Here is a 27,690-nt window from a genome sequence, read left to right on the forward strand (position 1 = left end):
AAACATACACTTTTAGATTTTATAAAGAAACACCAAATACAAATATCTTAAATGATTAATCAGAATATTATAAAAGCCAAAATTGAGTTTATTTTATTCTAATTTCTTCTAAATCAAACATAGAATTCTTAAAATTTAATAATATCATGTCTTTCGTTATTAACATCTAATTAGATGAAAGCAATAATATAAATTTTGAAATTAAATGGGTGGCATTTAAACATACAAAATAATAATAAATTAAAATTATAGATCAGTTTGTAAAGAAAAATATATTCTAAAAATGAACAATTGAACATTATTTTTTCAATTGCAAAATACTGTTCAATTCTCAAAATTTTAAGAAAAAAAGAAAAAAAATAAAGTACCACTACAGTAAAAAATAAAGCAAAAATATAAAATGAAGTACTACTGAAGATGATCTTACACAACATATGATATAAAGTTGGCGAGTTAGCTAATTCCCAAAGATTAAAGCACCGAAAAACTACATTCCCACTATTTTTTTTTGTTACCACTCCTTTAAAATAAAACTACTTTTGAAAAAATCCTCGTATATTTATGTATTTTATGATAATATAAAGTGTATGTTTACCTAAGAGCATATCTAATTCACCTCTCTATTTACATGTATAATAGCATTTAGAGATAAAATATTATTAAACACATTCTTATTTCTTTTACGAAATTATAAATTGTTATTTTTCTTTATTTATGGAGAAAGTAACATTTCTCTATATTTAGCTTTTATTTTAAAATTGATATTTTAGAGAAATATATCTTTTTATAAAAAAAATTCTATGTTATAAAAAGAAAGTAAACTATATCGGAGAATGGAGATGGTCTAAGTGTCATAAAGAAATTCTGAGACCATCCTTTCTCTCTCGATTCAAATCTCAATTCAACCACAACAATAGTAACTTCAAAATACAAAATACTATTTAACTTTTCTATTTTTTAATTTTTTATCAATAAAAACACTATTTAACTATTTTTATTATTCTACCCGTATATGGAAGGTTCAAGATAAATGTTAATGGGCTTTGTTGTCTTCTCCCTTCCCGAAACTGAACCAGTGTCATGTAAAAATCACCAACTCATAAGTCAAACCCTATAATTCCGTTCTGCTTTTTTCCTTGTCTACAATTGATGGCTACCGTAGAAAACAGAATGATGCCGGAAAATCTAAAGAAGCACCTCGCTGTTTCAGTTCGAAACATTCAATGGAGTTACGGAATCTTTTGGTCTGTCTCTGCTTCTCAACCAGGGTACATCTCCTAATCTTTACCCTTTCCTCTGAAGTTTACAGTTTTCTTGGCTTTCTCCACGATATTGAGACATTGTTGTTTCTAATCAAGAACTGACACAAAATATCTGGGCACATTTCAACTTTCATTCTTTCTCATTTCAAACTTTATCTGTATGTTGTGGGTTAAACATAAAAAAGACTGTTGGAGTGGGGAGATGGATACTACAATGGAGACATTAAGACTAGGAAGACGGTTCAAGCATCGGAAGTCAAAGCTGACCAGTTGGGTCTTGAGAGAAGTGAGCAGCTTAGAGAGCTTTACGAATCTCTCTCCCTAGCGGAGTCTTCAACCTCCTGTGGTTCTCAGGTCAATAGACGGGCTTCCGCCTCCTCTTTGTCTCCGGAAGATCTCACCGACACTGAGTGGTATTACTTAGTATGCATGTCTTTCGTCTTCAACATTGGTGAAGGGTAAATCTGTCTTTCTCCTAATCCCATCATCAATCAAACCATTTTTTTTAAAAAAACGACGTGACCCTAACTTTTATTATGTACTCTTTATTCTAATTTTTGATTAAAAAATTATGTACTATATTTCTCCTTAGAAAACTGATAGAAAATGTATACTATTACAAAATTTCAAAGATCAATGTATTTTTGTATAGATATGAATTAAGATTAGTCAAACTTACTGATAAGAGTACTTTGTTTTTTTTTTTTTTTTTTTAATAGATAAGAGTACTTTGTTTGTCTAACAAAAAAGACAAACATCCTTTATTATCATGTCTCCTTCAGTTCTCATCTTCCACGATAGCTTATTCCGACATGGACGAGTTTGATTGTTAAAAACGCAATGTTTTTACGTTTGCGTGTTTACAAAGTATCAACCTTAATATGAGTTATAAATGATGATATATAGACGCATTTTTGTCGTCCGGTTAAGCATAAAACATAAAATGATTAAAAAACCAAACTAATTTTTCCGTCTTTTTATTATTGTAGAGTTCCCGGAGGAGTGTTGGCGAACGGGCAACCAATATGGCTATGTAACGCTCATACCGCCGATAGTAAAGTCTTCACTCGCTCTCTTCTTGCTAAAGTAAGTTTTTGGGTAGTTTATATTTGCAACTGGAAATGCTAACGCTATAACTAAAACGTTTTTTCTTGTGGCGCTTTTGCTCTTTTAAGAGTGCTTCGCTTTTGACAGTGGTTTGCTTCCCATTTCTTGGAGGAGTTCTTGAGATCGGCACGACCGAACATGTAAGCCAATATTTTTATATTTATATAAACTCAGCCGTTTCGACGCATAGGAGTTCAACCAATCAACATGCAGATACATATTATCCTGTTAATTTTTTCATCTATCAAAAATTAGCATAAAATGTAAAAGTATTTCTAGCAAGTATATTAAACAATATAATTTACATTGATTTGATAAATAGAAATAGTACATAAAGAAGTCCCATCTGACAAAAGGTTTAAATTCTCCGACATTTCTAATCAATATTGTCATAAAGCTGTTATATTTCCAGCGCTTAATAGTGAATAATGAAAGTTAAAAGGGCTAATTTATTGTTTTTTGTTAAATTATTTTAGGTTGCAGAGAACTTAAACGTGATACAATGCGTGAAGACGTTATTCCTTGAGGCTCCTCATGGAACTTTATCAACGAGATCCGATTATCAAGAAATTTTCGATCCTTTAAGCCACGATAAATACATTCCAGTGTTTGGAACTGAAGCTTTTCCGACAACTTCCACAAGCGTGTATGAGCAAGAACCAGATGATCATGATTCGTTCATCAACGGTGGTGGTGCATCCCAGGTACAAAGCTGGCAGTTTGTGGGTGAAGAACTCAGTAATTGCGTTCACCAACCGCTTAATTCTAGCGATTGCGTTTCCCAGACGTTTGTTGGAACAACCGGGAGAATTACTTGCGGTCCAAGGAAGAGTAGGAATCAACGGTTAGGTCAGATTAAAGAACAGAGTAACCGAGTAAATATGGACGACGATGTTCATTACCAAGGCGTGATCTCGATGATTTTCAAAACAACGCATCAGCTAGTTCTTGGACCGCAGTTTCAGAACTTCGATAAGCTGTCTAGTTTCACGAGGTGGAGGAGGTCATCATCGTCTGAAAAAACGTTGGGAGAGAAGTCTCAAAATATGTTAAAGAAGATTATTTCCGAGGTTCCTCGGATGCACCAAAAGAAGGTGTTGTTACCAGACACACCAGAAGATAGCGGGTTTAAGGTTGGGGATGAAACCGCGAACCACGCCTTGTCCGAGAGGAAACGCCGCGAGAAATTGAATGATCGGTTCATAACGTTGAGATCAATGATTCCTTCAATTAGTAAGGTAACCTAATCCAACACTTTGCTTCAATAGCGTTTTGAATTTACTATACTAGCGTTTTGCATGTGCATGCTGAAATAATATAATGTTTTCAAGGTAAGTAATCTTATATCTTGTGGATTCTTCAGATAGACAAGGTGTCGATTCTTGATGATACGATTGAGTATCTTCAAGAACTTCAAAGACGGGTACAAGAACTGGAATCTTGCAGAGAATCTACCGGTAAAGAAATGCGAATGGCTATAAAAAGGAAGAAAATGGAGGATGAAGATGAAAGAGTATCGGCGAATTGTTTGAAAAGCAAGAGGAAGGAGAGTGAGAGTGATGTGAATGTTGAAGAAGATGAACCGGCTGATACCGGTTATGCTGGTCTAACAGATAATTTAAGGATCGGTTCGTTTGGCAATGAGGTGGTTATTGAGCTTAGGTGTGCTTGGAGAGAAGGGATATTGCTTGAGATAATGGATGTCATTAGTGATCTCAATTTGGACTCTCACTCGGTACAGTCTTCAACCGGGGATGGGTTATTGTGTTTAACTGTCAATTGCAAGGTACAGCTACTAACACAAGCTAAATTTCTGTTACCTAACCGGAATTTGAGTAAACCGAAACTGATATATATTTTAATGCTGATTGCAGCATAAAGGGACAAAAATAGCCACAACAGGAGTGATTCAAAATGCACTTCAAAGAGTTGCATGGATATGTTAAAGGTCTCACAATGTTTTAGATTGACAGAATTAGCTTTTATTCCGGTTTAATTTTCTAATCTTTGGTACTCAGATATTTAAACCGGATTTTTTTTTGAGATTTTGAAAATCTTGGCAGATCCTTTGGAATTCTGGTAAAATAGAATTTCTTTTGGTTCATAACGTAGTCGTAGACTAATATGAGTTCCTTAGTTGATATATAATGAAGGTAAATCAGATGATGCGAAATGAAACACTCGGCTTAGTTAGTACAGTATCTATTCTTGATGATAGTACGGTTTGCAAAAGAAAATAGAAGTAAAATTAGTAGCAAATGCCTATGTTGTGACTAGTTTAAGATTCTACCAAACAAATCATATACTAAAATCTAAATAGATAGAAAATAGTTCGATTTCAATATTCTTTTGGTATATTTAGGAAAGTAGTGTTTTAAAGTATAGTTTGAAAATATAAAGATAAGATTGGTTGGTCAAAAGCTGCTAGGAAAGTGTTTTGTTCACAAAATACAATGCCTTAGTAAAAAGAAGTAATGTCAATTCAAATAATTGCAGCTAACACCACTGAGAAATTTGAACATGCGTTACATATTTTAACAATTACTTTATCATAAAAAGAAGGAAGAAAATCTTAGCACAAGGAGTTGGACTGTATTTGGATTTCGTATGGTAGCATCCAAAATAAAGTCTATCTTTTTAGTAAGAAGATGTTAACTTTACTGCAAAGAATACAGAACGAGGTGTTAGAAAATTGGTTTGAGACCTTTCTTGATTTAGAACAAGAATAATAAAGGGGAAATTCTTTAATGAGATTGGTTGACATGGTAGATGGTCTCTAACATGATCCATCAGTTGGTGAAGTTGACGCTTCGTAGATGGTTGTTTAGTAAAACACAATATTAATTTGTTCGAGAAGATTATGGACCTATGCATAGAACCTTTTTTTTTGGTTAACCAACAACATGTGTTGATCCAACTAGTGTCTATAAAGGTGGCTATATACCAACTAGTTTGTATACATCAATTAATATGTATAAATTCGACTGTGACATGCATAACGATCCAGCTATAGCATGCATAAGTTAAGACTATATAGCATGTGTCTGTAATGTACGATCCAGCTATTTGTGGGACACCATAATAACTATAATTCAAGGCTGATTTCTAAAGCTAGAAAGACTATGGACCCGAGTATCTGGAACATCCTAGCTAACTACTATATGTAGTAGTTCTACTACAACATATATGACCACATTGTGCAAACCTGCATATATAATGAAAAAAATCTGACTACATCATGCATAAATCCAGTTATAATAACATACAAAATCCAACCTTCATTTCAGAGCCGTTGCAATTACAGTAATCAGTCATTTGTGTTACACTTTCGATAACATAAAGAGAAAACTGATCTTGAGCCAAAGCTGGCTGACTCGAGCCAATTGTTAGCATATGAAACTAGTATTAGACATGGACATTTGGATCCTTGAGTGGGATTTTGGTAGGTTCTACTTGGATCCGGATCTTTTGCGTCAGATATTTGGATCAATATATTTAAGTACTTGAACTTTTTCGGTTTGGGGTTCGGGTAAGTTTCAACCGGGTCAAAGTCGTTTTGTGTCACAAAACTAAATACATGTACAGAACCTTGAGTGGGATTTTGGTAGGTTCTACTTGGATCCGGATCTTTTACGTCAGATATTTGGATCAATATATTTAAGTACTTGAACTTTTTCGGTTTGGGATTCGGGTAAGTTTCAACCGGGTCAAAGTCGTTTTGTGTCACAAAACTAAATACATGTACAGAGCCAGTAAATTTATGTTATATGTTGGATTCGATCGGTTCAGATATTTAGGACCCGAAACATATTCATAGACTTGAAAAATATTAAAACCTAAAAGAATATCCGCAAATATTTAAATATCTGAAAATACTGTAATTTTATGTGAAACCCGATCCGAACACATGAAATTTGAGAAAAATATCCAAAATAATATTTCTAAAATTTCAAAATTATACTCGAAAACCCAAACCCAAAACTTGAAAAAAAAAATTTGTAATGCCGAATGTATACCCATGATACATGAAATGTTTGATGTATACAATTTTTTTGGATATTTCGGATATCCGATTGGATCTCGAGTAGTGTCAAGACCCAAAATGAGACCTGCAGATGAAAAAAATACCCAACATGTATTTTATTATATATCTGAATCTGAACCAAACATAGGTTGGAATGAGTTTGATTTAGGCTGGATTGTACAGTATGTGGGTCAACTGGTCGACACGGTTCATGCAAACTGATAGAGAGCGGAAGTTATAACTTCAAGATCAAAGGTTTGATCGAGAAGCCAATAACGTGTTTTTGAAGATAACTTCAAAAACGGGATAAGAGGGCGCGGATACTCTTAGCAGTGTTCGTTAGAACTTTTTAGGGTTGCGAATACTCTTCGCAGTGCTTGTGAAAGCTCTTAAGAAAACCAATATCTTTATTAATTCAAGTCTGTCTTACAAAAGCCATAGTAGAGTTCTTTATATAGAACTCTTAAACCGTCATAGAAATCTTAAACCTAAATAGAAAAGGAAAAACATAAACCTTAAGTAAAAAGGAAATAACTAGAAAGAAGGAAACGTGTCGTTTAAGTTATGATGCTGCTGCATCAGGTCCCCCCGATTGAGAAGGATTCGCCCACGAATCTGGATCATCATTGTCGCCTTTGAACGGAGACAAATGCTTGATGTTGAAGACGTCAGACGTACGAAGGTGTGAAGGCAACCTGACACGATACACATTCGGATTGATGCGTTCCACCACTTCGACTGGACCAAGCTTTTTAGACTTCAATTTATTGTAATCACGCAAGGGGAGTCGTTCTTTAGTTAAGTAAACCCAAACGAGATCACCTGGTTCGAAGATCAGCTCACGACGCTTGGTGTCTGCTGCAAGTTTGTATTTAGTCGTAGCCGATTCCAAATGAGACTGCGCGAGCTTATGGACGTCTTGAAGGTTGGTAATAAAGTCAATGGCCTCTCCATGAAGGCGAGTTTTGTCTGGTGCAGTCGAAAGATCCAACGGACCACGAGGAACAATACCATACACAACACGGAACAGTGAGAAACCTGTACTGCGATTAGTGGCATGATTGTGTGCAAACTCCGCCTGTCCAAGCTTAGTGTCCCATGATTTTATGTTATCTCCCACAAGACAACGAAGTAAATTACCCAAAGAACGGTTTACAACCTCCGTTTGACCATCAGTCTGAGGATGGTAAGCCGAGCTCATGTCAAGAGAAGTACCTACTAATTTCCATAACGAACGCCAAAAGTGACTGAGAAACCGTGTGTCTCGATCGGAGACAATAGATGTTGGTAACCCATGCAATCTATAGATCTCGCGAAAGAATAAAGTAGCAACACTAACAGCATCAGTGGTCTTCTTGCACGCAATAAAGTGTACCATCTTTGAAAAACGATCAACCACTACAAATATAGAATCGTGTCCACGCTGGATTCGAGGGAGACCCAACACAAAATCCATGCTTACGTCGGACCAAGGCTGAGTAGGGATGGGAAGCGGAAGATATAAACCCGCATTGGAAGCTTTTCCTTTAGCCACTTGGCAGATACGACAACGCTCGACGAACCTTTCCACATCTCTTCGCAATGTAGGCCAAAAATAAGACTCCATAACTAATTGCAGCGTTCTATCTCTGCCCACATGACCTTCCGTGTGAAGTTCTCGAATGATCTCCAATCGCAGGCTGCATTGCGGAACACATAAGCGAAGGTCTTTAAAAAGGAAATCCTCATGAAGGATGTAGTCGCGTGATAACCCTTGTGAAGCTTCAGCAAAAATTCGCCCAAAAAATGGATCCGTAGGATATAACTCGGCAAAGGAGGCGAATCCAAGAACCTTGGTGTGCATTGTAGTAAGCAACCCATGACGGCGACTGAGTGCATCAGCTACACGATTAGATTTCCCAGACTGGTGTTTAATAGAAAATGTGAATTGTTGTAAATATGCAATCCACGAAGTGTGCCTGGACGAAACTTTTGCTTGACTGTCAAGATGGCGTAAAGCATCGTGATCAGTAAATAAAACAAACTCTCGGTGGACTAAGTAATGATGCCAATGTTTGATAGCCTGGACTATGGCATAGAATTCTACGTCATACGTATTGTATCGTCCACGAGCACCTGCAAGCTTCTCACTATAAAATGCCACGGGTCGTCCCTGTTGGCTTAATACTGCCTCAATGCCCAGCTTAGAGGCGTCACAGTGGAGCTCGAATGGTAAAGAGAAGTCGGGAAGGACAAGGATCAGAGCCGTCGTTAGTTTTTGTTTGATGAGAACAAACGCCTCTGTCGCCTCTTGCGTCCATTCAAACTTTCCGTCTTTCATGCAGCTCGTAATAGGTGCCATGATAGCACTAAAGTGATTGACAAATCGTCGATAGAACGATGCCAACCCATGAAAACTACGGACCTCAGTCACAGTCTTTGGAATAGGCCACGATTGAACTGCTTCAATTTTGGATTGATCGACGGCCAAACCCTTGTCAGAAACGACATAACCCAGAAAGAGTACCTTGTTGACGCCAAACTCACACTTCTGTTTTGCTGCAAAAAGCTGTTCGGTGCGAACTTTGCGCAAGTGCTCTGTATGCTCAGCCAGTGATATGCTAAAGATCAAGATATCATCAAAATATACCACCACGAAGCGTCCAATAAAGGGCTGTAATGCTTGATTCATGATGCGCATGAATGTGCTAGGTGCATTAGACAATCCAAAAGGCATGACTAACCATTCAAAGAGGCCTTCTCGAGTTTTAAAAGCTGTCTTCCATTCATCACCGGGACGAATACGGATCTGATGGTAACCACTTTTTAGATCGATCTTTGAAAATATTTTTGCAGTGCCAATCTGATCCAAGAGATCATCAAGCCGTGGGATGGGGAACCGATAATGAACTGTGATCTTGTTGATTACACGTCTATCAACACACATGCGCCAAGATCCATCTTTCTTAGATATTAAAAGAGCTGGCATGGCACACGGACTAAGGCTTTCTTTAATGTGGCCTTTGCGTAAAAGATCCTCGACCTGTCGTCTCAACTCTTCATGCTCCATTGGACTCATTCGGTAATGAGGTCGATTAGGCAATGTTGCTCCTGGCACTAAGTCGATGTGGTGTTGTATGTCTCGAAGTGGTGGGAGTCCGTCGGGTAGTTCCTTTGGGAAGACGTCACCGAATTCTTGCAGTACCTCGTCCAAAGATGAGGCGAGTGGAGCTGGAAGAAGTGGGTGTGTGCTAGCTGGAAATAGAGCGAATGCCCTGCCTTCATTACGAAGTTCCGAGATGAACTCCTTATAGGAACACAAGAGGGATGTGGGCGGTGCGGTTGGTGGTGTTTTGGTGTGGTCTTGTTGCGCCGTCGGTGAAGAACCCATTGGTGTCTCCTGGGAAGGTACAAGCACGATGTGACGATTGTCTCACACAAAACTATATGTGTTTTTAACTCCATCATGAATTATTTTGCGGTCAAATTCCCATGGTCGTCCTAACAGAAGGTGACAGAAATCGACTGGAGCAATGTCACAATATATGCGATCACTGTAGTGTTTCCCCACCGAGAAAGGAACAATTGCCCGCTGAGTGATACGGATAGTGGCTGTATTATTAAGCCAACCCAGATTATAAGGCGCGGGATGTGTTTCACGTGTGATGCCCAATTTTTCCACTGCTTCTTCAGAGACAACATTACGACAGCTGCCGGAGTCAATGACAAAGCTGCATACGCGGTCTTTAATGGTACAGCTGGATCGGAAAATATTAGTTCTTAACCATTTATCATCATGTCGCAGTGGTGTAGGACAAGATCGATGGAGAACTAATAGGCGTCCACTGTCTCTGGGCGTTTGGTGGCTCGTTGTGTCACGCGTTTGATCCTCCTCCTCTTGTGAATCGTAGACGTCCTGAGCCTCGACAGAATCATCAACCACCAATCCTCTACATGTGGAGTGAGGGCAAGCATTTAAATGGTGCCCAGGTTCTCCACAACCGTAGCATCTTACTGTATTTGGACGCGTGGTTCATCCTGGGTGGCGGGTTTGGTTGTTGAATTTGATGCGTCTCCTGTCTCTTTAATGGAAGTGGATGGAGTGTTGCTGCTGGAAGTGTCTTGCGTACGAGACCGAGAAGAAGATGGATTCCAGTTAGAAGTTTTTGATTGTTGTTCAAAGGAAGCCGCGCGACGATGTGCTTCTCCGACCGTAGAGGGGTCAAATTGTGCTATCGATGTTTGAAGCTGCGTTCGTAAACCTCCAATAAAACGCGAAACTAGCTGGATTTGGCTGTCATTAATCTCGTTTCGAGTTAATAATAAGGCAAATTCTTCTGCATATTCATCCACAGTACGGCTACCTTGGCGGAGATTTTGCAATCTCATGTACATTGTTCGCTCATAGTTGTGTGGTAAGAAGGTTTTCCGAAGATGTTTAGTTAGCTTCTCCCATGACTGGATTGGAGTTTTGCCAGTACGAGAACGAGTTGTTTTGAGCTGCTTCCACCAAGTTGCGGCGTGCCCTCGGAAACGCATTGCGACAAGAGGAACGCGACGGGCCGGCGGAACTTGCTTGAAATCAAGGATTTCCTCGACCGAGATCAACCAAACAACGAGATCATCGCCTTTTAGACCACCATGAAACTCTGGTATATCAACCTTAATATTTTTCTCCCATCGATTATTCATCATGTCTCGTTGGCGTAGATCATCACGGTATACGCGCCTGTGATCTTCTTCTTCTTCTTCGTAGATGTCACGAGCTCGTGCATCATCAATTCGGTGATGATGTTGTTGTTGATGCTGGGGATGGCGAAGAGGGTGTTGATGGTGGGGCTGAGGTTGGTGTTGTGGTAATGGAAGGTTCTGTGGCTGTGGCGCCGGTGCGATTGGCTGCGCTGGAAGGTCCAAGCGAGTTGTGACCATGGTGGTTAAGCCGTTGATTTGCGCCGTTAGTGCCACCATATTATCGCTAAGCTGCTGGAGAGAGGCTTGCATCGACGTCTGAATGGTAGTGGCGAAAGATGCTTGCATCTCTAACATCAGGGCTCGTAATTCTGTTAAATCCTGAGAAGTTCCCTCTGTCGTTTTCTTTGTCATGATGACGAGAGAAGGAAACCAGAAACGTACTGATTCTGATACCAACTGATAGAGAGCGGAAGCTATGTAACTTCAAGATCAAGGGTTTGATCGAGAAGCCAATAACGTTTTTTTGAAGATAACTTCAAAAACGGGATAAGAGGGTGCGAATACTCTTCGCAGTGTTTGTTAGAACTCTTTAGGGTTGCGAATACTCTTCGCAGTGCTTGTGAAAGCTCTTAAGAAAACCAATATCTTTATTAATTCAAGTCTGTCTTACAAAAGCCATAGTAGAGTTCTTTATATAGAACTTTTAAACCGTAATAGAAATCTTAAACCTAAATAGAAAAGGAAAAACATAAACCTTAAGTAAAAAGGAAATAACTAGAAAGAAGCAAACTTGTCGTTTAAGTTATGATGCTGCATTGCTGCTGCATCACAAACTATGTACAAGACATTTTTTCCTTACTAATGTAAGTTCATCACATTTATGTCACGCGAGTTTTAGATCAATAATTGTTTTATCAGAAAACCAGAGACTGCTTGTTATAGAAAGTATGTATTATCACCATCCGTGTTAGATGGTTGATGATGAATAACAATCTTTTTTTACATGGTCGAAGAATTGCAGACATCCATACACCAAAATTTCCAAATTGATCTGATTATTTTATTCCCATTCGATCGTTGAAGGAGGCTGTTACAGATTTTCCGAGGCTTGTGCTCAAAATTGAACCTGCAATAACATCACCAATCTCAGTACACTGTCACTCTAGAAATTTGCGTTTGCGTTTACACCGCAATAAACAAGCAACAAATAAGGACACCAATAAAAGTAGCATTGAACACAAATATATGACTTTAGATACCTAAAATAATCAGTTCTAAAATGCTCTAATAAACCATACTCATACCTATAATTCCACAATAAATGAATTAACCAACTTTATAATATTAGGTAGACAAAAAAGTACTCAAGTATTCACATCAACATAGTAGCAAGTTGAAATATCAAATGCATTTTATATATGTATGCATCAGTATAAAGAAAAGAAAGAAGCTTACCAATCTGCAGTCATTCTGTCTTGGCTTGTAACTGCCCGAAGAGCAACAACATGAGAATGTGTTCTCCTGTCTCCTTGGACTTCAACTGATCTTACAGGCAAGAACACTGCAAAAGCTCTCATCAACCTGAGGATATATGACTAACAAAAAAAAACAGATAAATGAGTGTTAGGGGTATGGTGTCAGCTCAAGGTTCTAGATAAACTTGCTTGACGAAAAACCTCAAGTGCATTTCCTTGAGTTAGATTGCCCAAGACTTTAACAGCCAGTCCTGGACATGGGAATGGGTGACGCTTCAAGAATCCCACGGGAACATTCAAGATTCTTCCTAGCTCACAAATCTTTATCGCACAAACGAAACACACCAAAGAAAAATATATCAAACAAAACTCTAGTAGAACACTTGACAGTTGCAGGAAAAAAAAGACAACAGTAACACACCTCGTCTTTGGATAGAAGCTTGAGTGGTTCAATGAGCTTCAGTTTCATGTTTTTAGGGAGCCCTCTGACGCTATGATGACTTTTCATGGTGTGTGAATGAGTCCTATCGGTTCCCGGGGGAGGGCAAGACTCAGTCACAGCAGGCTTCTTCCCATGCTTTTTTCTCTAACTCCTGGGCAAAGTGATTGGTTGATGAACTACTTTCCAATTATGTTCCTCTTCGTCTCTGGATCCACTACGCCTTTGAGCTGACTCAAGAACTGCTCGGATGCGTCTACACATGCAGCAGGTAGATGCAAGTCTCTCTCAAAGGTATCCATCACCCGTTCTTGCTCCTTATACCTACAAAGGTGCATAGTCAATGAATAATTTCTTATTCTCTGACCTTAATGGTCCGTTGTCGACAAAGATATAATGAAGCCTATCTCCAATTGCCTTGTGAACAAGAGTTGCGGCAACAGTAGAGTCCACCCTCGTCACAAAGCGCAGATGACATGTTCATCAGATGCAACGGCTTTGTTAATCACTTTGATCTCTTCTTCCACCAGATCCTCCATCTTCCAGTCTGCAGATACTCCACACACATCAAATAGGAAATGCTTAAGTGTTTCCATCCCTTTTGGTGAATGTGTAACCAGCAAAAAGCCATTCATCATATGCTGGAAATTTACATTTATCAGACTCTAACACCTCCAATTAATTAACACTTTTTCACTTGTCAGAGAAAAACAGAACATGAATTGCTTGGCAGCTGATGAATCCTCTCATGTTTCTTCAGACATACTATTCTTTAAGATATGGATAGTTAACATGCCGAAGAACCAAACTTCATCATCTGTAAACCCTAAATCCACTACATATCCAACACAAACCATTTCATAATAAACTAGAAATTTACATAAACAAACTAACCAATGCTTTTCAGTTCTCATAACATCCACTTACCAACAAAACTCTAACCAATGCTTTTCAGTTCCCATCACATCATTTTCCAACGTTCACAATTCATTACATTAGTTATTGATTTTTAGTGGATTGGCGGTTTGCAGGTGACTAGTGCATGAAGATTTAATTATTATTATTATTATTTTTTTTTTTTATAAACCTTATCGGCTGATCCGGTCGGCTCCGGGAAGAACGCACTTAGTGCTACAGAGTTTCTGTAGACTGAATATATACCACACTGCCTAGCCCAAATTTAGAATACATTTCGATTAATGCCAGTGGATGAACCGATCATCTTTTACGATCCATCATGTAAACCACTCAGACCAAAACCCAATCCCAAAATAGCCAAGTAATGAATATACATATATTATTAAATATTAAATACAAAATTATTTGTCCAAAATCTGGGCGTAGCCTGACAGAATTTCTAGTACATGTCCATCACTTTCATAGGAAAATATTACAAGGCTTTGATAATATTTAGTAAATACTACAATACTAGAATAAGATCCGCGACTTGCACGAGGTGAATATACAGAGTTTCTGTAGACTGAATATATACCACACTGCCTAGCCCGAACTTAGAATACATTCCGATTAATGCCAGTGGATGAACCGATCATCTTTTACGATCCACTATGTAAACCACTCAGACCAAAATCCAATCCCAAAATAGCCAAGTAATGAATATACATGTATTATTAAATATTAAATACAAAATTATTTGTCCAAAATCTGGGCGTAGCCTGACAGAATTTCTAGTACATGTCCATCACTTTCATAGGAAAATATTACAAGGCTTTGGTAATATTTACTAAATACTACAATACTAGAACAAGACCCGCGACTTGTGCGGGATGAATATACAAAAAATATAATATAAATATTTTTGGGTCGAAAATGTATAATATAAATATTTGTTTGGTTTACATATAGAAATATATATGATTTTAAATTGTTTATACGTTGATTAGTATATTTTGGAGTATAGAAGTCTAAATTACGATCGAATATCTTGCTTTATATTTTAATATTGGCGATTTTGTAAAGTTTTTGTGTAAAATTAATAATATGCATAAATTTATTTTCCTAAATAATCTAGGTAATATATTTATATTTGATGTTTTTAAGACGATTGACATTTTTTAATCAAAAATGGACTAAAAATTAATAAATGTTGTTTCATTGTTTAATAAAGTCGTAACATGTAAAATAATATATTTTTAATTAAATTTGTTTTTTTATATTAGGCCAAGTACCCATTTGTTTATTTAGGTAACATCCATAAAAATAAGGTGTCTTGGTCGCCAAACTTTATTAAATTGCCACATATTTGAGTTTCTTTAATTTGAGTAATAACATTAATTAGTTACTATGAAGTCAACCTATAGGGGAAATATACTTTAAATGATCATTCTCGATGCGTATAATTTGCCTAATAATCGATATAGCAATAAATATTTATGATTTGCTGAAAAAGTTATAGTCTATATCAAAAAAAAATCCATTTTTTTAATATTCTCATATGCATCAAGGCAAACTAATACGATAATATTTTATACCGAAGTACAATAGAAAATTATATTATTTAAAGACAATTCAAGACTAATCTAATATACATAATCTTTAGAACATTTAAATCCCCTATAGACATCTATGTAAAGGTTAATTTAAATTTAAATAAAAGTTATTATCTTCGTCGTCAGTCTATATTTATTTTGATTCGATTCAATTTGATACAAATGCAGAAAGAACTGAAACCAACTCAAGAACTTATTTCTTAGTTTTTTTTTGTTCTTCACTGTCCAAGATTACCAATAAACTTTTTAACACAAAAACTGACCTATATCTAATTATACCTTTAACACGAAATGAAAAAAAAATCAAATTGCATTTACAGAACCTCATTTCAGACTTTATATTATCGAAGATTATCATGAAGTCATAGAACAATCAGTCCCCACTTATCTCCATCATCATAAAACAGAGACTGCTCATTTGCATTCAACCGTAAACGTTGAATGCTTTTAGAGAACCTCATTTTGGAGTTTAATTTTTAGTTTAGGATGCTTCATATATAACCTCCATGATATGATATTCTTATGCTCGAACATATATGCAGGTTTGTAACATATGAGAGGTTTAATAGTGGTCGCAAAAAAGAATATGAACCTCGCGATGATAATCTATTGAAAATGTCGGATTTATGATAATGAAATAAAATATGCGACATACATCACGTTTGGTCAAATTAATTTTAATACTATGGTTTGCTCAAATATCCTCTAAGAGTGACACGTAGAATTTTTGACCTCTTAAAAACTTGTCACGTAAGAAGGGGCCTTTCTCAATTAATACAAAATTGAGGTTGTTATTTTTTAAAGTCTTCTCTTTTAATATATAAGGGATACTCAAAAATATATTCCTTATAAAATTTACAATATATGTAATTGAATGAAAACAATTCAACTTATGTTTTTGAAAATATTCATTTATTTGATTATTTCAAACAGTTAATGTACTAACAATATAAACTACAATCATATAAAACAAATATTGATCCATGTTTTTGTTCATTTGTTTATATATGCTAGATTTAGCTATTTACAAATGAAACAACATTTTACTCACATAAAAATGAGAAATCATTAGCATATAAATTTTAGAATTTGTTTTATTAATATATATGAATGTACTGGAAATTATTTTTATGAGACGAAACACAAAATAACAACTTAAAACAATAAGTTTAAACTCAGTCATCTTTGCTATAACTATTAAGTATTCATATCTTTAACTCTATACACACCGTACATCTGTATCATCAACAATAATTTCATAAAACGAAATAAAAAATCTTTTTTTTTTCTCTGCATTCATTATGGGATAACGCAACACACTAATTTGATTATAAAGTGATATCTCCAAGATTATATCCAGCTTAGGAGATAATGAATTCAAAGTAGAAAGTTAAAAACAAAGTGGCGGGTTCCACCCCGACCAAAGTCCCATAGGAATTACCGTTGTTTGGGATGAAAAGAACACGAAAATCCATGTCAACTACGATCCCAAAAAGCTTAAAAGTTGTATTAATTTGGCACTGAAGAATTACAACTCAAGATATCAAGTGGATGAGTTTATTGCTTATGATCCAAGAAAACCACGCGGAATTGAATCCTACACTATAAAATACTACAAACCAAGGCAAAAATCGTTAAGTGCTAAGGTGTTCCAAAATCAGCTGGATGTTATGAATTTGTAGTGAATGATCCCACTAAGCATTACCGTTGGAAATTTTCATTTTAGTATTTTTAAGTTGACTTTTTAGTTTTTCAATTGTGTTAATCTTTCTTTTTCTTTGTTTTTCAGAAAACGTTATGAGAAATACTGATGTCGCAGACGTACATATACACATCCACATACTCATGAAAATCTTCATGGGAAAAGAAAATGTTTTGTTCATTGCCAGGGACGTGGATTTTAAGAATATCATGCATAAATTTCCACGTACAAATTTTGTGCTAGCCTTAAATAATGAGTTTAACATTTAATAAATATGATATTTAGTAAATTTGTTTGATAAACATATAATGTACATTTGTTCTGCATATTTGTATTTGCTTGAATAATTATTTTGTTTAACATTTATTCAGTTTGATCCACGTTATCGAAGCTGATACAAGAAAAATAAAGTTCTTTGCAAAAGCTAGAACCCTAACTGATTCCAATACTTCTTTTTGTGCACAAGTACAAGTGTACAACTGATTCCAATACAAAATCTCTAAATTGGTCAAAATCAAAACCTTTTGGCTGAACAGAAGCTTCCTTTTTCAACTAGAGCAGCTAAAGAAAATATTTTGGATAATTTAAATTCAGAAAAACAGGTCTTAGATTCCAAACTCAGCCAAAATTTTTGGTTTTAAATTTAAGTTTGTTTATAAAATTTCAAATGACAGATTTATATAGAATTTGAGTATTATTTTGGTTTAGTAATCAGTTAAAAATCTTATTATACCAATTTATACCAAACTAATTCAAAAATACCTTTAAAATTTTAAGCCAAAAAACTAAGCGAAGAAAATTACCAAAATAATATATCTCATCTAAATGGTCCGTGGAAACCCCCTTGGTCTAATGGTTTGATTAATGATTTATTAATGATTCTACATCTAGAGGTTTGAGTTTCGAGCCCCAGAAAAAACGAAATTATGCGAAGAAAATTACCAAAATAACATATTAAACATGTAGAATTGTCTGTAATATTTCTCGGTTTGTAATAGCATAATTATTTCGCGTTAAAAAATCGAAATTGCCTAATTTTTTAATTAAAGCTAACCGAAAATTGAAAATTTTGTTGTACTTAGAGCATCTCCAAAAGGACTCTCTATTTTAGAGTTTTCAAAACTCTAAATCTGAAGTTTCAAAGTGTTGTTCTCTAAAAGCAAAACTTCAAATCTAACTTCAAAATTATTTATATTTTACACTATGATCCCTATATTTATTATAATTAATACAAATTCATAAATATTTATAAATAACTAACACATATATAAAAATATAACATTGATATTAGTTAATAAAATCTTACAGTAAATATATAAGCTATAAATATAAATATATAACTAAAAATTAAACTACAAGAAAAAAACACTCTATTTTAAAACTTACAAAACTTAATATTTGAAGTTTAAAGATTTTTAAACTTCATATTTGAAATCTAAAAATGTTTTAAAACCTTAAAATTTCTTATTTTAAGGATTTTATTTAGTTTTATGTGTAAAACTTAAATTTATAAAAAAATATGAAATATTATGAGATATGATTTTTTTATTGATTGAAATGATAAACAACAAAATATCTAAGAATCATAAATGTAGTATATAATCGTAAGGACCAAAATGCAAATAAAAAGTAAAACTTCAAATTTGAAGTTTTGAGTAGTGACACTCTATATTTGAAGTTTCACTACTAAAAACTTCAAATTTGAAATTTTGAAGTTTCCTTTTGGAGAACAAAAAACTTCAAATATGAAATTATAGAGTGTCTTTTAGAGATGCTCTTAGACAAGAATTTTGGCACTGAATTAACTGAAAACTAAACCCACTTTTTTCAGTTTAATCTGGTATAATTTTATGCAAACTGAACTAACCACATTCTAAAGGAAATCGCAGCCCTACAGAAAACTAATTATGAAGATTATATTCTCAAACTGAAATTATTTTATATACATAGCAAAAAAAATGTTGAATAGTCCATAGAGATACCAGATTAATCCATACACCTAATCTGCATTGTTCTTAGCTCATGAGATATCTCAAGCACCAACCCTTGCATAATATTTTCAACGACATCAGAGACAACACCTTCAGCTTCACCACCACAATCCAACCAAAGACATGATGGCTTTATCAGATCAGCCTCAACGACCTGATCCAATGCTTTTGGAGTGTCACAGCAGAGTAAACTCCAGTCAAAACGTCTCAACGTCTCGTGTATCAGATCTTCCTCTCTAAAGGAAGCTGGTACATTGACCACTCTCGAGCTCTGAGACGGCTTGAAAGGCCAAAACTTGATATCTTGACGGTAAATCTCTCGGAGAATCTCGTCTGTGTAGTCAAGAACAAGAAGAAGCTGGTCGTTGTTGTGATTGCCGTGCGAGAATTCGTCTAGCAGTGATGTTTCTTCGTTGCATCTCGCCATAAGATTGGTCCAGTTCAGTCTTGAAGCTTGGAGAAGTTGCTTCACAAACTCATGAACAGAGTCTTTCTCGAGAAGATCAAAAGATAACAATCCAATCTGCTCTTCTGCGCATGAAAGTAAAGAAATAGTGAGACTTAAGTGATTAAAAAGATTGAAATCATTGATCGATCAGAGACAAGAGACTAACTGTTTCTGGGGCCAACTGTTTCGTCTAACATATGAATCCTCTCTAGTACAGAGACAGGACTCGGTTGCTCCTGTTCCTGTCTTTTTACACTAGACTCCTGCAACGATTTAAGGCAATAGATTAAACATCAGAGAGGAGACATCTATGGTTTCTTACAGAACTTACAGAACTGACTCCACTATCTTCCTCTAGTCCGTCTTCTACAGGAGTTCTCAGGCTTGTGTTTGGATCGAAAACCTCCAAGTCCTCCTTGTCCAAGGACCACAACTTGAAGCTCTCTCTTCTCTTCTCCAGCCTCTGTCTTCTCTCTTTGAGTTTTGTCTGTAAGCTACTCAGTGCTTTAGGAACTTCATAAACCGGTGAAGAATCTGATCTCTCCTGTTGCCTTTCCACTGTGAACCTCCTTGGCGAAACATCCTTCTCAATGCTTAGCTTGAAGACATCAGACTCAACTCGTTTCTTGCGCCTAAACACTGGTGACTCCGGGCTTCTATAGCCAACTGAACTGGTAGAAACATCGCCAGCAGCCTCGGTGTCTTTGTTAGATCCAACAACAAGCTTCAACTTCTTGGTTAGATGTTTGAATCTCAAGTACTTTCTATCGTCAACCGAGCTTGATAGTCTAGGCTTCAAGAGAACAATATTATCCAAATCATCAGCTATAATTGAAGGAGATTTATCACGCCGTTCCTTCACATGAGGTCTCTCTAAGTCTTGACCTTTTTTGGCTGAGAATGAGTTAGGATCTTGTAAGAGTGTAATGAACAACTCTTTGTTGGAACTTAGAATATCTAATGCTTCCATGAACTGCTTAGACCGCTCTTTCCCTTTCTCCTCTGCCTTGGAACTGATCAATGTTTCAGCAGCTTCATTCACACAAACTTGAAGGTTAATCTCTGAGCTCTTCTTTTTACAATCTCTCCCATTCTTCAGATCCATTTGCTTAGCCTTCTCAACTGTCTTCTCAACTTCACTCAAAGAAGTTTCCTCCTTTGCATTCTTGATCCTCTTTATCTCTCTCTCTAGTAAACCCTGAACAGGTTTTGATTCATAGCTCTCGTCTTCTCTTTCAGAACTAAAGGATCTTCTCCTCGTTTTAGGCTTACATGAGTTCTCTCCTTCCACAATCCGCTGAACATATCAAGAGATTCAGTTTTCTCCTTCCAAAAAAGCCAACTCAAAAAAACTAAACAATTTTGTAAAAACTTACATCATGACACTGACATCTCTCATGAAGTCTCTTGAGCAAGTCAAGCTGGCTTTTCGTATAAACATTCCCTGCCAACAAAACAAGAAGCAAAAATTTAAAACTAAGATCATGAAGTGATCCAAGAAACAACACTTAACAGTACTACTAACCAGCAGAGTCTCTGATGGGTTTCTTCTGTGAACTCAGTCTCTTATTACCAGATTTAACATGTCTAAAATCGAAGAAGTTAATCAATTTCCAACCACAACCAGACTTGTAACTCTCGTAGACAAGAGGGCTTTTAGGGAAAATTGGAGTTCCAGGACTCTTGCTGCTTCTTGGTGATCTCCTTTTCTCCATTGATTATCAAATAACTCAAATCATTCAAAAATCATGTCTTCAACTTCAATCTAGTAAAAAAAAATGATTCCCAATAACCTGAAACACACACAGAAACCCTGATCTTTTAGACAAAATATGAAAATACCAACATAAACAAAAAAAACAGAGGATTCTTGAAGTCGTGTCCGAAAATTACATCTTCAGAATACAAAACTGTCAGTTTTACTTTCTGGGTTTCCTTTTTAATCCCTACTCTAAACCCTAAACTGAGATTTTCAGTTTCTTCACTAAAAAAAACTTCCTTTAGTGTAATAATGTAATATGTACATGTATATATGCGCTTGTAAAGACTTATCTATCAGAGATTTGCTTACCACTGAGCTTTGAGGTTGAAATGGGACAGAAAAAAATGCAAACTTTTTCTTTATGGAGTCAGTGGAGCCAATCAAGCACTGAGCTTTGTCATGGACTGATGAACTTTTTTTTAAGAGTTAAAAAAACCGCAAATTTTTGTTTCCACATACAAAAGAAAAAGGGCTAAAACATGATTGAGGTTGAAGATCTTTTGCAAAGGGACCCTTGTCACTTCCTCTATCCTTCTAATTAAAAAAAAAGGATCTTTTTCCGTATTCAAGAAAATTTGTAAGGACAATAAATGAGGATTACTGTTTATTCTTGGAGATGGGTCCCCTCACCATTAAAGAGGCTTTTAGTCTCGTCCTGGAGAAGGAGGGAGAGGAGGAGGAAGATGAAGTAAGACTCTTTATAAAATAAGATATGATTGGAAGAGAAATGTAAATAATCAAAAGACCAATTGAAAATAGATCTTTATTAGACCATCTGACGTTTTTATTTTGTTTTCTTTTTAACAGGCAAGCAGACATTTTCATGACAGTGGGATTTTTATTTATGATAATAATTTACAACTACCTTTTAAATTTTTCTTTTTTGATAACCAACTACCTTTTTAATTTGCAAAATAAATAAGTGAAAACGAAGAGAAGGAGAGGGACGTGAGAGTGAAGAGACTGTAATTTTGCGGATCGTTTCACATATAAGACAATGCTTTCAAATAAAGCTTTTATTTCTGTCATCTTCTTATCTACAAATGCATGGGGGAATAGAATATTCATGCATCAATTTAGCTAAAATTAGATAATTAGTATCTGAACTCGGTTATCATATCATGCATACCTAATATTTTAACTCAATTATTTTTAAACTTAGATATTCAAATTTCAAAATTATGATATATATCTTGATGAAGTTAAATAATGAGAAAAAAGTTAAATAACGAGTTGGATGCTAAACTGATTACAACATCATACTATATATAACTTAGGCAATAGAGATGTTAATATCTGATGTGTCAGTTGAATTAGCATGTCATTCATCATTGAACTCTGTCAATAGAGATATTAACCCTTAGTAATTTTTGTAATGGGGAAGGGGTTACAAGTGTGGTTTGGTACTAGATAAATTTGAAGTAGTAGTTTTATTTTTTCATTAAACTTCCTGTTACATTCGATGTAAAAACTGAATTGAATTAAAAAAATTGAATTGACGTGTATGTCTGCGCATAATCTGTAACCTTATGAATTAATTGTTGTATCTGAAATAAGTTGAGATATGAATAAATCATTCTCCCTATAAATGTGTGTGTGTGTGTGAATGTTTGGTGAAACATATACATTACAGAGTTGAAGATAAAAAGAAACATATACTACATTTACAGTAAAAGGTCTGTCAATAAAAGTGTACCTTTTCTTTTTTTTGGCTCAAACTTTTCTTTTTTCTTTTCTTTTTTTCTCTATCGGAAATGTAACCATTAGAATAGAATTCAAGTAATTGAAATAAGTAATACATCTACTTTTAATGATTGTTATTATGTCAGTCCTTGAACATTTCCCAAGTACAAAAATGAATATGATTAGTCTAATTTCTTCACACACTAATCTTGTTAATTAGTAGCGTAACCATCTATGTCATATTACGTGTTTACACATGCACATTTAATACGTGTGTATACATTTATATATCAACAAGTTAATGTGTATATTGAAATATTGAATAGTATATTAACACTAAGAGGCAGTTTTCATATTTTTATTACAATATTCAGCAGTTTCAACTACTGAGGTAGTTTTTTCTAACTAAAACAAAAAAATAGTTAACTAAATTAATTCATGTGACCAAAATAGTTTCACATTTTGCAATTTGCATTATCTCTCTCCTCTCTACTTAATCATCACCACGTTTTTTTTTCTTTCCAACTTGCATTATCTCTCTCCTCTCCTTCTTTTTCTCCTTGTCTTCTTCCTAATTCATTCTCTATTTTTTTAGAAAATTCATATTTGATTCTTAAATTTCTTTTTTCAAATTTTTTTTATGAAATCGTTTTCTCCATCACTCGATCTATCTTTTGAGATCTGTGAAGCTATAGTTTTGAGATATATGTTAGATGCCCAACATGTTCTAAAGTTGTGTACATTCATTAGTGTACATGTGTACAATAAAAGTTAATGTGTAAAGTTGTATATAGTTGTGTACATTCGTTAGTGTATATGTGTACATTCGTAGTTACATGTGTACATTCGTTAGTGTACATGTGTACATTCGTTATTGCTCAAAAACAAAAAAATGGTGTTACATGTGAGTGTCTATGCATCGGTGTACAAGTGGACACAATTATTCAAGTGAATCATTGTACATGATAGTAATATTTGTATGTACACATGAACATCATTTGGTTGTACATTATTTGGTTGTACACATGTGTGCAGGGGTGAGAGTTTTGTTTGTAAATGATACTCTTTGTATTGAGAATTGATTTTGATTTGTGTACATATAATGGAAAGTGATAATAGTAGAGGAGCACAATGTAAATGTTGTACACAAATAAGTGTGTACATGTGTACTATGTTGCATGTTTATCTATGTGCACAATGTGTCAAATTATATTTGGGTTTGTACACATGTACACCCTGAAAATTAAGAGCCGAATTGAAACATCTAGAAAGTTCAAAGACCCATTTTTGTAATTATGAAAAATATGGCATGTACAATTAAAAAGTATGAAATCAATTTGAAATGGTATATTTGCAAATCAGAAACGTATGGGTCAGAAATGAATATATCCAAAATGTCTAGGGACCAGATGTGCAATAAAATCAAAATTGGCCATTGTTGCTCATCGAGCTTTTATAACGAAGGCGGCGAGATGGAGGAGATGAAAACGGCAAGACAGAGGTGACGAAGAGAAGCAAGCGACGAAGACGATGAAAAAAAGAAGCGACGAAGACGATGACGAAAAAGAGGCGCTGAAAGAGTGACGAGAAGGATGCGACAAACACGGGGACTAGAAGGAGACAGATGACGAAGCAACAGAGGAGACATGGCCGTAAAGAAAGGAAGTCGTGACGGATTGAAAGCTGATGACGGCTGAGATTCAAGGTGGCTTGGACATAAGAATTTGTGGTGTCCACCTGTACACTGATGCATAGACACTCACATGTAACACCATTTTTTGTTTTTGAGTAATAACGAATGTACACATGTACACTAATGAATGTACACATGCACACTAACGAATGTACACATATACATAACATGTTGGGCATCTAACATATATCTCAAAACTATAGCTTCACAGATCTCAAAAGATAGATCGAGTGATGGAGAAAACGATTTCATAAAAAAAATTTGAAAAAGAAAATTTAAAAATCAAATATGAATTTTCTAAAAAAATAGAGAATGCAAAATTTGAAAAAAAAAATTTAGATTCGTTTCGGGTCCGAAAGATGATTACAATTTTGATCTTCAGAACAAAAGAAAAAAATAATACAAAGTGGAGATGGTGAATGTGGTTTTTTGCAAAATAATAAATATGAACCATTAAAAAAAATCCAATGGTTAGAAAATGAAACAGATATGAATTTTGTCAATTGTGTCAGATTTAATCTAGACCACAGAATGAGAAGAGGGATGTGTGGTTGAGCTTATACTTAGTTACAAGTTGACTAATTATTTAAAAAAAAAAAACGCTGTTAGAAAAAAGTGTTCTAGGAATTGAAACTGTCTTTTTGTGTAATAAAAACTTCAAAACTGTCTTACAGTGTAATTGTTTCTATTTATAGAGTGGTGAACAAAATAATATATCTATAGAGTAGCCGATCCCAATACTGCATGTTCTTTCTTCTTTTATTTTTCATATTTTGCTATCGGGTCTATCCGCTATGGTTGGTTATCTAACAGGTATCTTTTTAGAATTTTTTTTTTTTTTGACGAAAATCTTTTTAGAAATTATTATATCAAACTACGCTTATCCCCTAGACTATATTTGGGAAGTGATTTTGCCACATGTCTTTTCTACAATCATTCTCACAAAAATAATATGACATGACTACTAAAATTGATGACATGTCTTATAGATTAATATGACATGGACAATTTTTGCCACATGTCTTCTTTACAATCATTCTCACAAAATAATATGACATGACTAATAAAGTTGATGACATGTCTTATAGATTAATATGACATGGACAATTATACTTAATGTTAATTTATATTTTTGGTAAACTTTTTTAAAATATGGTAATAACTCATATATTACATTTAGTTTCGATTTATATTTTTGGACTTTTTAAAAATATGGTAATAACTCATAAATCATCATTAAAATAAATATATTCAATTATGGCATTTCAAATTTCGAAATATCATTTAAATTAAAAATATTTCAAAAATATATACATATTTTTAGAAAATTACAAAAATTAAATCATAAAATCAAATTAAATCGTAAAATCATTAGTTTCTTATATATATCTACAGATTTTATAAATATTTTTTAATTTTAATTTTTTGAAAATTATGAAATTTTCATCCTCTAGACTATATTTGAGAAGTGATTTTGCCACATGTCTTCTACAATTATTTTCACAAAAATAATATGACATGGCTACTAAAATTGGTGACATGTCTTATAGATTAATATGACATGGACAATTATATTTAATGTTAATTTATATTTTTGGTAAACTTTTTAAATATGGTAATAACTCATGTATTACATTTATTGTCGATTTATATTTTGGACTTTTTAAAAATATGGTAATAACTCATAAATCATCATTAAAATAAATATATTCAATTATGGCATTTCAAATTTTGAAATATCATTTAAATTAAAAATATTTCAAAAATATATACATATTTTTAGAAAATTATAAAATTAAATCATAAAATCAAATTAAATCGTAAAATCATTAGTTTCTTTATATATATCTACAGATTTTATAAATATTGTTTAATTTTAATTTTTGACAATTATGCAATTTTACGTATTTAATTAAAATAAATAGATTGAAAAATCTATCTAAGATTATAATTTTAAATATATACATGCACATTCTTAAATATATTTCAAAATAAACAAAATTGTTTTTATCTTAATTTTAATGTTCAGTTAAATCAATTTAAAATTAAAATATTAATAAGAAAAAGAAAATTTATAATATTAATAAAAATTAAATATAATTTATATTTATTTGTTAGAAAATATTTTAAATTTTTTTACTGCACATGGTGCAGGAAAACAACTAGATAGATTTTTTCTTTTAATTTCTTCAGATGATAGACGAGGAAATAAAATGTACAAAAAATGCCAGACCACGTACTTGTTTTAGTAATTATATTCCAAATTCCAATGCATGTTCACGAAGAATCTGGCAACTTTATTTAGTCCTAATGAGTTATGTGCGTGAATGCATAAATCATTATGAGATCTACATGCGTTTTTTGTATGATCAAATATAATATTATATGACAAATAGACATCAAATATTAATACATATAATTTATATAGGTTTCAATTTTTTGACTATGACTTGTTAATTGTTATTGTCGTAGTTGAGATAGTGACAACGACTGTTTAGACTTTTAATTCACCAGTCACGAAGTTTTGTAATTATCGTTTTTGCAAAGAACAAAGCATTGGTCTTTTCAAATGCATGTATTTTACTGCTATCGGAGTAGTATATCAATAATGTTTTTTTATGAAAAAATATTTAAATAAAACTATATATCATTGGTTATTATTTTTCTCTATTATCAATCAGTTTCTTATTTGCTTATTTATTCTGTTATTTCACTAGTGACAAATTCAAGTTACCATGTAAGTTTAGCTTAAGTCTTTTTTTAGTCTAAGTCAATTAAGAATTATAACTTATGTAGTTATGTTAGTACAATCTAATCGTATTTTTTGATAAGAAAATCGCATTTTATAAAAAGTGGTGTATACCATTAATATGATTGGTTGACTAGTAACGGTATACGTGTGGTTGTCCACTTATCTTAAGTA

General features: G+C 34.1%; 3 protein-coding genes across 3 annotated transcripts; 1 reads left to right on the forward strand and 2 right to left on the reverse strand.

The window, feature by feature from the left end:
* The first annotated feature begins 867 nt into the window (after positions 1-867).
* LOC130499747 (transcription factor EGL1-like) lies at positions 868-4,436 on the forward strand. The gene is made up of 7 exons (XM_056994109.1): positions 868-1,268; positions 1,448-1,720; positions 2,252-2,348; positions 2,438-2,509; positions 2,846-3,607; positions 3,733-4,155; positions 4,244-4,436. The coding sequence occupies exons 1-7, from the start codon at positions 1,150-1,152 to the stop codon at positions 4,313-4,315; spliced, it is 1,818 nt and encodes a 605-aa protein (XP_056850089.1). The 5' UTR covers positions 868-1,149; the 3' UTR covers positions 4,316-4,436.
* A 7,522-nt stretch (positions 4,437-11,958) lies between these two features.
* LOC108825191 (uncharacterized) lies at positions 11,959-13,020 on the reverse strand. Its single transcript, XM_056994570.1, has 4 exons — positions 12,961-13,020; positions 12,741-12,860; positions 12,520-12,659; positions 11,959-12,190 (listed from the first exon to the last, which is right to left on the reverse strand). The coding sequence occupies exons 1-4, from the start codon at positions 13,006-13,008 to the stop codon at positions 12,064-12,066; spliced, it is 435 nt and encodes a 144-aa protein (XP_056850550.1). The 5' UTR covers positions 13,009-13,020; the 3' UTR covers positions 11,959-12,063.
* A 6,072-nt stretch (positions 13,021-19,092) lies between these two features.
* LOC108839217 (uncharacterized) lies at positions 19,093-22,092 on the reverse strand. Its single transcript, XM_056994573.1, has 5 exons — positions 21,155-22,092; positions 21,006-21,073; positions 19,922-20,926; positions 19,792-19,889; positions 19,093-19,741 (listed from the first exon to the last, which is right to left on the reverse strand). The coding sequence occupies exons 1-5, from the start codon at positions 21,342-21,344 to the stop codon at positions 19,177-19,179; spliced, it is 1,926 nt and encodes a 641-aa protein (XP_056850553.1). The 5' UTR covers positions 21,345-22,092; the 3' UTR covers positions 19,093-19,176.
* Between the last annotated feature and the right edge of the window lie 5,598 nt (positions 22,093-27,690).

Source organism: Raphanus sativus, chromosome 9 (assembly GCF_000801105.2).
Source record: "Raphanus sativus cultivar WK10039 chromosome 9, ASM80110v3, whole genome shotgun sequence".
NCBI classification, from domain to species: domain Eukaryota; kingdom Viridiplantae; phylum Streptophyta; class Magnoliopsida; order Brassicales; family Brassicaceae; genus Raphanus; species Raphanus sativus.